General features: G+C 34.5%; 2 protein-coding genes across 2 annotated transcripts; both read left to right on the top strand.

Annotated features, from left to right (window-relative positions):
- The first annotated feature begins 293 nt into the window (after positions 1–293).
- Positions 294–2,169, top strand: LOC145948641 (uncharacterized). Its single transcript, XM_083058268.1, has one exon. It carries the CDS (start codon positions 334–336, stop codon positions 1,615–1,617), a length of 1,284 nt encoding a protein of 427 aa, XP_082914394.1. The 5' UTR covers positions 294–333; the 3' UTR covers positions 1,618–2,169.
- Positions 1,624–5,410, top strand: LOC145948640 (uncharacterized). The gene is made up of 3 exons (XM_083058266.1): positions 1,624–2,612; positions 2,847–4,316; positions 5,407–5,410. Exons 1-3 carry the CDS (start codon positions 1,624–1,626, stop codon positions 5,408–5,410), a joined length of 2,463 nt encoding a protein of 820 aa, XP_082914392.1.
- The last annotated feature ends 6,304 nt before the right edge of the window (positions 5,411–11,714 follow it).

Below are 11,714 nucleotides of genomic sequence, written 5' to 3'. Positions count from 1 at the left end.
AAGCAGTGGTATCAACGCAGAGTACTTAATACGGTGTCAAGGGCGATTCATCTTGACTTCTCGATAATCACTCTGTTCCTGCAAGGGTCAGTTGGTCGGCTGGACGTTAGATTGGATTGCTCGGAGAGTCTGTGGAAAGGCTGCTTGGATGTCGCTGAATGTGTATCGTATGTTTACTTGACCTAGTCATATGTGTATTAAAGTCGCTGGCGGGCATCGATAGGTAAAAAGAGACAGACGGGCAGTAGCGTAGATAGGCGGGGAGCCCGGCGCCCGACGATGAGAAGGTCTGCTACTACTATAGATTTAACAACTACTAATATAGATAAGAGCATGACCGAGAAAACCGAAGAGGATTGGACATGTAGAGCATGTAGGAAAGAAATTAAAATAGAGGTGATAAGATGCATTCCATGTGCAAAAATATTTCATCCGGGATGCGTACAACTACATAAGATTTATAATCGGAACAAGGAGGTCGTACCATGTAATGGAGACAGAGAAAGTCTTAAAAGGTCGAAGGAGAGTAACAGTATAAAGGGAAATGAAGGCAATGATGTAAGAAAGAGGAATGTGGTAGGAGCAGAAAATACAGAAAATACGGAGATACTGGCAGAAACTGTGAATGAGATTATGAAAGTGGTGCGTATGATGAGAAATGAAATAATTGGTAAGAAGCAGATTACAGAAATAGTAAAGGAAACAATCAGAGAAACGGTCAAGGAAGAAATAGGAATAATAAAGAAAGAAATGGAAGACATGAAGAGGATGATAATTGATATGACAAGATCAGCGGAGAAAGAGAATAGAACGCAGAGTTACGCCGAAATAGCGAAGGATAAAAGAAAGAATAACGTTATTGTAATAAAACCGAAAATTATGCAAGAAAGTGAAATAACAAAGAAAGAAGTGATGGAAAATGTAAACATAAAATCTCTACCGATAGGAGTATCGAGAATAACAAAAGGAAATAATGGAAAGGTAATCATTGGATGTGATAGCAAAAAAGAGATGAACGCCTTAAAAACATCAGTAGAAGCCGCGGTAGGAGAGAAAATGATGGTAGTAACGGTACAACAGAAAAACCCGAAAATACAGATAGTTGGAGTACGTGAAGAAGAAATGGAGGAAGACGATGAGAAACTGATAGATGCGATAACAAAACAAAATGATATCGATACAAAAATAAATGGATTCAAGATGAGGATACTAAAAAGACAAAAAATCGGAGAAGGAAAAGAAAAAACAGGAAAATTAATATTGGAAATAGATGCTGAAAATCACAAAAAATTAATAAGAACAGGAAAGATAAACATCGGATGGAATAAATGCAGGGTGTATGACTTTGTAAGTGTAATGAGATGTTTCAATTGCTGGGGATTTAACCATATAGCAAAATATTGTGGAAAGGAAGAAAGATGTAAGCGATGTGCGGGACATCATAATTCCAAGCAATGTGAGGAAACAATAAAAAGATGTATTAATTGCACACACAAAATTGAAACATATAATGATAGAACAATAAAAGCGGATCATGAAGCGTTGGATAGAAAATGCCCAAGTTATTTAAAAAAAGTAGAAGAAGAACGAAGGAAAATTCAAGGCGTGGAGGAATAGCAATTAATGGAAGATAAAGAACTTTTCTTATGCTCTAATGCGAGAAGCTTAATCGCACACAAGGATGAAATTGAGGCGCAAGTTATGGAATGTTACAAACCCGCGATAGTAGTATTAACAGAAACCCGCATAACTAATGACATCGAGGACAATGAAGTTAATATTAAAGGATATACAATAATGAGATGCAATGCAGAATCAAGAGACACGGGAGGTGTTGTAATATATGTTAGAGATGAAATAAAGATTAAAGAGGTAAAAAGTAGAAAGCTACCAGGGAACTACTGGTGCATAACAGTATGGATAAAAGAGGAAATATATACTGGATCGATAACTGGGATTTATCACTCACCGAAGGCAACCGAGGCGGAATTTATACAGTTTGTAGAAGAATTAGGAGAAGAATTGACTATCAAAGGGGAATGTATTATAATGGGAGACTTCAATATTGATATGTTAATAGAAAATTATTATTCAAAAAAATTAAAAAGAGCATTAGTTGAAATAGGAATGAAACAATATATTAAAGATCCAACACGAGTCACAGAGAAGAGCCGGACATTAATTGATCTAGTTTTCGCGAATATAGAAATAGAAGCAAATGTGCAGTATACGCAAACAATAACGGATCATGCGTGGATACACATCAAAAGAAGAAGGAAGAAGAGGGAAACAAAAGGATGGAGAAATTACATGTTGAGAGATTTCAAACATTTTTCAAAAGAGGAATTTGAAAGACATTGGAATAGTAATACACAAAATTCAGAAGAAACAATGGCAAATAGATCAACAGAAGAAAAAGCCGATCAGTTAGTGGATAATATTATTACAGTTCTAAATAATACGGCACCTAAGAAAAATGTTAAGATACCACATAAATGGTATAATAATAAATGGTATACGAACGAAATTAAAGGAGCAACTACGCATAGGGACTTAGCATATAAGAAAGCAAAACAGACAGGGAAAGCAGAAGATTGGGAAATGTTTAAATGGTATAAAAATCAAGCAGTTAGTTTGATTAGAAAGAAAAAGAAAGAATATTATGAACAAATGATTGATTCCAATAAAACTGATGCGACAAAAATGTGGAAAACGCTAAAAGAAATAATAAAGGGAAAAGACACGGGAAAATGTAAACTACATGAATTAGAATTTGAAGGAACAGAAGTGAAAATAAATAACGAAAAGCAAATAATAAACAAATTTAATACATATTATATTGAAAGTATAAAGGAAATTATACAAAGCATACCAGCAAAATATCAAGCAAACTGTGAAAATCAATCTATAACGCAACAAGAAGGAAATGTTAAATGGGGAAGCTTCGAAGAAATTAGAGAGAAGGAATTACAAAAAATCGTAACGGAACTACCAAATAAGCAAGGCACTAAAGAAGGGATATCGACAGAAATAATAAAAAAGATTTACTGTGTAATAAAGGAAGATTTGTTGGAAATAATAAATTCATCACTAAGAGAAGGAATATGCCCAAGGTCATGGAAAATATCAAACGTCCTGCCGATACCTAAGAAACCAAATGCAGTTAAAGTCAGCGATTTCAGACCAATCAACAAACTACCGATCTATGAAAAAATACTAGAAATAGTAATAAAGAAACAGCTAGAGGATTGTATAAAAGAAAACAATATATTAACTGAAAATCAGTCGGGTTTTAGAAAAAACTACTGTTGTGAAACGGCTATCCAGATTGCAGTGGATCAATGGAAAATTGCAGTAAGTGAAAATAAATTAGTAGGAGTGTTATTTTTAGATTTGAAAAGAGCTTTTGAAACAGTAAATAGGAAGATATTGATAAATAAGATGCATAAATACGGAATAGATGGAACAGTATTGAAATGGTTTAAATCATATGTAAGTGAGAGGTATCAAATATTGAAATATGATAAGGAATGGTCCGATGCATATGAGACTGAATATGGTGTACCACAAGGATCGGTCTTAGGCCCGATCTTATTTATAATATATATCAACGATATTATACAGGCAAGAACAGAAGATACAGAAATTAGACTATTTGCAGACGACACAATAATATATACAACAGGGATTAGCATAAGTGAAGTTGAAAACAAGTTGCAGAAGGCTTTACATAAGATGGAGGATTGGTTGAACAGGAACTGCTTAAAAATGAATGCGGATAAAACAAAGGGAATGATAATAAGAGGAACGAGAAAAATAATACCACGAAAAATAGAAGTGAAAACACAAAACGGGACAAAAATTGATATTGTAGACACAATGAAATACTTAGGTGTTTTGATAGACGACCGATTATTATTTAAACAACAGTGTGAATACACTCTAAAAAAAATAGGAAAGAAAATTAGTTTTCTAAACAGAATAGGAAATTATGTATCGACATATGCACGGTGCACGATATACAAAGCTATCATAGCGCCACATTTTGAATACTGCTCAACGATAATGATAAATATGGGTGAGACGGAGATAGAGAAATTACAGAAAGCACAGAATAGAGCAATGAGAACGATTCTACAAGTCAGCAAATACACGAGTATAAAAAGGATGTTGGAAGCGCTACAGTTTATGTCAATAAGACAAAGAATAGAATATAATGTGTTAGTATTCATTTATAAAATGATCAATGAAATGGGCATGGAAAAGGAAACGGAACGAGGAAGAAAAGTAGGAGAAATTACTGGACGAATAACAAGGCAATCCGAAAACCTAAGCATTAAATATAGGAAAACAACAGCAGCGCAGAAAAGTATTATGTACGCTGGAATTGAAATGTATAATAAGGTACCGCACAATATGAGAATGATTAGTAGTTTGAAACAATTTAAAAGAGAGATCAAAACTTGGATTGTAAATAAATAATGCTGATGAAAATAAGTAATAAACAGAAATAAATGAATAGGGAAAAGGATATAAAAGAATTGAAATAAAATGATATTAGAAATGATAAATAGTAAGGTAGAAGGAAATGTATATAGATAATATAATATAAATGTAGGAAATGTAAAAATTGTTAATGTTGCTGGCAAACATATGTAAGGCTCTAAGGAGCACACTAATGTATATAAATAGCTGAGAAGGCTAAATAAATAGAAATCAATCAATCAATCTCTCTCTCTCTCTCCCTCTCTCCCTCTCTCCCTCTCTCCCTCTCTCCCTCTCTCCCTCTCTCCCTCTCTCCCTCTCTCCCTCTCTCCCTCTCTCCCTCTCTCCCTCTCTCCCTCTCTCCCTCTCTCCCTCTCTCCCTCTCTCCCTCTCTCCCTCTCTCCCTCTCTCCCTCTCTCCCTCTCTCCCTCTCTCTCCCTCTCCCTCTCCCCTCTCTCTCTCTCTCATATATATATACTGTATACAATTTATCTTTTCCATTTACAGTAAGAATATTTTTTAAGAACATTTTGTAGCTATATATGAACAGATAATAAAATTCATTTGAATCAATTTATATAAAATATGTGTCAGTTAGTAAAATCATTACTTTACGAATTACTTCGACGTATGATGTAATAATGAGATTCACAGTTTTTTTTAATGATAAATGCATATACTTATTACCTATAAAAATCATGTGAATGTTATTGTATTGTGCAAATATAATAAAATTGTATGCCATTATATATTTCATGTTTGATAATATAAATACATTAAATTTTTTGTTTTATATATTTTTGTACAAACAGAAAAAAATTTTATATATTATTTATATTATCAAACATGAAATATATATAATATATATATACAATTTTATTATATTTGCACAATACAATAACATTCACATGATTTTTATAGGTAATAAGTATATGCATTTATCATTAAAAAAACTGTGAATCTCATTATTACATCATACGTCGAAGTAATTCGTAAAGTAATGATTTTACTAACTGACACATATTTTATATAAATTGATTCAAATGAATTTTATTATCTGTTCATATATAGCTATATCGGGCGTTTATCGTTTTGTCGACATAATAATAAAAATGTTGGACAAAAATAATATTGTACATTACGTTTTATTAGAGATTTCTTTCTTTATTGACGAATAAATATATTCCATAATATTCTACCGATAAATTTATACAGATTTCACTAGAAAGTATGTATAAACATTGTTAAACTCTATACCTTTATATCATGTATATAACGAACGAGAAAAATATTCCATTTTTTTATTTTATAAACATATATCGCTGTTTATTGTTGACACATTGAAAAGTATGAGAAACATAAAGAGAATATGTTTAAATAAAAAAAATGTTAAAATACGTTTTCTCCATATAAAAATAATGCAAAATTTACAAAATGTACGCTATTTAATTAAATTACGTGCGTGCGTGCGTGCGTGCGTGTGTGTGTGTGTGTGTGTGTGTGTGTGTGTGTGTGTGTGTTACTAAATATACAGTACCGGCCAAAATTATATCACCTTTTGATTTTTTCAACATAACTTGGTTTTAAAGTGCACGGATCTCTATCAAATCATAACATGTTTTGAAGGTTGGTATAACATTGAATTATAATTCAATATATGTTATACCGTCCTTCAAAACATGTTATGATTCGTGTAGAGGTCCGTGCACTTTAAAACAAATTATGCTGAAAAAATCATAAAATGATATAATTTTGGCCGGTACAGTTTATAACTAATTGAATAAATACACTGAAAAAAAAGATTATTTAATTCAACTAATATTTAGTTGAATACGTTCAAATAAATCATTTATTTGAAACAAATAAATATTTATTTGCTTTGAAAAGGATTTTCTTATATCAAATAAATATTTGTCAAATCAAATCAATATTATTTACTTTCAAATAAATGATTTATTTGAACGTATTCAATTAAATATTAGTTGAATTAAATAATCTTTTTTTTCAGTGTATATGTAACGGGGTGTCCACTTTCTCGTTGCTCTCGCAGAATGAATCTCGCAAATAAACATATTCTTCAAATATCTAAAAGGATATATGTCTATTTGCAAGAATCACTCTCGAAGAGATACTCTCGACAGTAATTTGCAGGAGAATACGCATCTTATAATATATAATATAATATATATACAGAAATGTTTGTAGAAGACAATTTTCAAGGTCATTTTAAAGTCAACTTGATTATTTTATATGGATTATTCTAAGTATTTATGTTAATTGATTCCTTGTAACATTCTGCATACAAAATTATAAGGATAAAAGTCAATAATTGAACGGTTTACGAGATATTTTACATAATCTAACATATTTTGATATAAAATAAAAAATATTTCGTAAAATATTTAGTGTTCGATAATACTTTTATGTATAGAATAATTAGACAAATCAAATATAAAAAAGATACCGAATTTTGTCTTTGCTTTCATAGCTGCCCAAACAGTCGTAGCGGCTGCTCTTTCACCAAGAGTCGAATCTCTCGCAGTAATACGTTTTCGCGCTTTCGCAGCGAGTATATTATCAGCAACGTGTCGTTCTCTGAGGGCGTTGCTTTGAGAATATGCAATGTCATGCTCGCGACACGCGGCATCCAATGGATTAATACCTCGATCACCTCTAGCCAATCGCTTTTCCAAATGAGTCCCCGGACCGCAAAACTGATAGCCGGGGATATGGAATTCGATCGGAAGTGCGTTTATCGCGCGATTAAAGAGACCACTACCTATTTTCGTTGACATTCGCTGCAATCCTTTATCATCGGCGCTGGACCGTCGATGTGCGTTTGCTGCCACGGTCGATTGTAATGTTTGAAACAGCGGCGACAGGTCTGAATCTCTGGATCCGCCTTTATGTGTTCCGGAAGCTTATCCCACACGTAGTGAATGTGATTTTCATATTGCAATAAAAATGCTTTTGGTACAAATTGCAGCTGTTCGGCGCTTAAACCGTGAATATCGGAAGCACTTGTTAGCAGAACAAACATTTTTTCGGTACTGAGCGATTCATGGTTCCGCGCAGCTATAAATAGGCTCTCCATGACTCATTCATTCATTCGAGAGAAAACATGCGGTTCGTTCAGCAATCGACGATAATCAAAGTTACAAATTTTGACGATAAAACACGGTTAATGTTGGATAAAGAAATACGCAGACATGGAAACATGCTACCAAATACTATACGCAGTATCATCTGCGGCCCCTCGAATTGCGGTAAAACTAACACGTTGATTAGTTTGATAGAAAGCCCGTATGGTGTTCGCTTCGAGAACATGTACGTTTACTCGAAATCGCTTCAACAACCGAAATATCAATATTTGGAAAATTTGCTATCACCGATAGAAGAAATTGGTTATTTTACATTCTCTAATAATAGCGATGTCATTCCACCGAGTAAGGCGCTTCCGAATTCCATTTTTATCTTTGATGACGTGGCATGCGACAAGCAAAATATGATAAGAGAGTACTTTGCAATGGGACGACACTCGAGCGTTGACTGTTTCTATATTTGTCAAACGTATGCCAAGATACCCAAGCATCTTATCCGTGACAATGCAAACTTATTAATTTTATTTAAACAAGATGGGACAAACTTGAAACATGTGTACAACGATCACGTAAATACAGATGTCTTACGATAATTTTCGCGCTTTTTGCCAGAAATGTTGGCAACATAAATATGAATTCGCGGCGATTGACAAGGACAGTCCGCTGACTAATGGACGATACAGAAAAGGATTTAATGAATTTGCAATACCACAAAGCAGTTAGTCGTTTTCGACACATTGATCGAGCAACGTCTAAATTGCAACATGATGAATAACGACCGTGAAAAGATTGTGAGAGAGATTGCGAAAACGAGCGATTCAATCCGTAAAAAATATCGTTTCTTGAAAACTGGTAAAATGGAGGAGGACGATGCATTGGAGAGGCATTTTAAACCAATCTCTGAACCTCTGAAACAGCTTGTTGAAAATACAGTCGGTGTTGAGTATGGTGAAGAAAAGATCGAACCATCGAGTATGCTCGGAGAGAAAAAAGAGTTTAAAACAAAGCGATCAAATATATCATTGAGCGTTATAACTTCCACTCCAAAGCGAATAAAAAGCAGGCGAATGCAACAATTATTGGATGCCACTACTTCTACTCCGATACAAGATGTACAACCAAGGCAATTATTGCATGATAAGACGTCTATCGAGGAAATTTTCGAGACTTCACTTGAATCGCTTGTGACATCAATTCAACATTCATTACAAACATCTGAGGGTCAAAATTCATTGCGAAATCACCTGGGTCCACTTGCTCAAAAATATGTGGCAGCTATATTGAGTCAAAATAAAAATTCCAAGATGGATTACGTATACGGTGTTAAATTTATCGACAAAGGAATGACGCTCGGTAATAAAAATTTCGATGTGGATAAAAATGATAATATAATTATCGATGGATCAAAGTACGTTGGAACAGCAGGTCTTTACGAGTTGGTTTTCAAGAGAATTCCCGACGATGAAATATATACTGCAAATGACTTGCAGAACTACAAAAGTATATTAATAAGAACAAATGCGCACAGACGAAATGGTAATGTGAATCAGCCAGTATTAGGTAACAAGGGATACAAATATAAATATATAATCGCACCATTATTCTCTGATAAAAAATCTGGAAAAGGTATACCGCGTGCTATGACCTTAAACAATAATAAGATTGATTACGTGCATTGGAATGATCCCAACGAGTTGGTAGATCGTCTGCGATTGATCGAAGCTTCACGTCAAGCCGGCAACAACGCCCACGGCAATGAAATATTGTCGATTATCGAGGAACTTTACGAAGCTGGTATTATTATAAAATAAGTTATACATCCACGATACGAGTCAGTCTGTCAATATTAGTGGTATCGAAATGTCGATTAATAAATTTGGATTATCACTTGGAACGTCGAATAATAATTCATATTATCAATGGAATGGATTACTAAGAAATTACGTGCGCGATAACACTCTGTGTCTAACAACCTCCGGCTATGACGCAAGGTCGCGCAAGATACGACGTGTAGCGCAACCGGAAAATGATAATGATGCAGCTAACAAACGATATGTCGAAGCGAGTGTCAAGCTTTTGAGAGATCAACAGAAAGAAATTGAGAAAAAAATAATCAGGCTTGATAAGAATATGCAGGCGCTATTATTAACGCTGGATAAAATGGCTGTAACGCAGACTACATCAAAAGATACATAAAGAACTGTACGTGAAAATTATAGCACATTATTACAACTATGCCTCGATCAAACACCTCTGAAAAGCAGCTACTCGTGGAGGAATTGCACGCTCCAGCGAGAAAAAATTTTCCGCGTAGACGCGTCATAGTATGTGGATACGACGACCTGTGGCAAGCTGACGTGGTTGAGATGTGTCCTTATGCAAGAGTCAACAAAGGATACAATTACATACTCACCGTCATCGATGTGTTGAGCAAGTATGCATGGGCCGTGCCGCTCAAGAATAAGAGCGGACGCGAAACAGCTGACGCTATCGCCGAGATAATTCGAGATAGCAAGAGATGTCCGAGAAACATACAAACCGATAGAGGAAAAGAATTTTACAATGCAAATGTGCAGAAACTCGTAAAAAAAACACAACATCAATCATTACTCGACGTATTCTGTTATGAAAGCCTCAGTGGTGGAACGATTTAATCGTACTTTAAAGAACAATATGTGGAAAATGTTTACACTTAATGGCAATTACAAGTGGATCGACGCGCTGTTCCGACTCGTTGCAGAGTACAATGCGCGAAAACATCGCACTATCGGCATGAAACCTATCGATGTTACTCCGGAGATTGCCGAAAAACTTTTAAATACGATATACAGTAACGTAAAAATTGCTGCTCCGGCAAGATTCAAAGTAGGCTGTCAGGTACGCGTGAGTAAATTCAAGACCATCTTCGAAAAAGGTTTTACACCAAATTGGACTACCGAAATATTTAAAATTATCAAAGTGCAGAAAACTAATCCTGCGACATATATACTTGAAGATTCGCGCGGAAATTCCGTCGCCGGAGGATTCTACGAGTACGAGTTACATCATGTTGCAAATCCCGATGTATATCTCGTGGAAAAGATTTTGCGGAAAAAAGGCGATGATGTTTATGTGAAATGGTTGGGACTGGATAAATCTCACAACTCATGGATTCATAAAAATAATGTATTATAAACATTTATTTAAAATATCTGTACACTGTTTATTTTACAATATATTTATCTAATAATTTTATACATACAAATATACATATAATATACATATTTATACAAAATATATTACAACAAATATTATTTACAAAGGTATTTTATAATGTCCCCATGGTAATGTATCAGTGGTTTCAGATATGATATACCGCTTGTCATCGTGAGGACTTAGAGCAATTTTTGTCTCGCGAATGGTGTATACTTCATGCAATTTCGATCTTATACATGACTGACTACGTGTCATTACAATCTCTTCATTCAAACACCGCGTATAATCATCAAACGTTATCGTTCTCGCGACAACGTTACTCTTGACACCTTTAACCTTTTTTGTATCTTTCTTGCCATCCACTCGCAAGGCATACATTTTTGCTCTAAGCCCTACAAATTCGGTCATAATCACACCGTTGTTTTCATCTTTCATTAGACCGAGTACCTTTTTATTCACGAGCGGTATACCGTACACATTGTCCGCAGTGTAATCGCTCGTATCAAATTTGTCGAGGTTGCGCTTTATATTCTTGTACACATCTTCGCATTCGATGTGGTATATTAGGACACTGATGGACACTGTCTGTGTCGGTGTACATTACCCGGCATCTGTCACGATACAGCGGTGACATGTACTCATGATGAAATTCGTATAAACATATTTTGGAGATGTCGACATAAATTGGTTTATAAAATTTTACCTCGAGTTTGCGTAATTCGACAGCGATTAGATTTTCAGAAAAGATGCTTCTACTGTGGAAATTTGGTTTCGCAATCATTGCCTCTGCACCGTATCTTCCTTCCCAATGTGTGATAAGTTTTACATCAACCCGATTACGCACATTTTCCATCGTTTTGCCGAATACTGCATTATTCATCAATTTATATAAATTTTTTTCAAAATCATTTTTTGCTTGCGTTCTAAATTGCG

This window comes from Prenolepis imparis, unplaced genomic scaffold (assembly GCF_030444845.1).
Source record: "Prenolepis imparis isolate NDT839.2.m4 unplaced genomic scaffold, iyPreImpa1.0 SCAF_512, whole genome shotgun sequence".
In the NCBI taxonomy this organism is placed as follows: Eukaryota; Metazoa; Arthropoda; class Insecta; order Hymenoptera; family Formicidae; genus Prenolepis; species Prenolepis imparis.
Note: the sequence above shows the minus strand (reverse complement) of the source record. Positions and strands in the feature narration are given on the sequence as shown.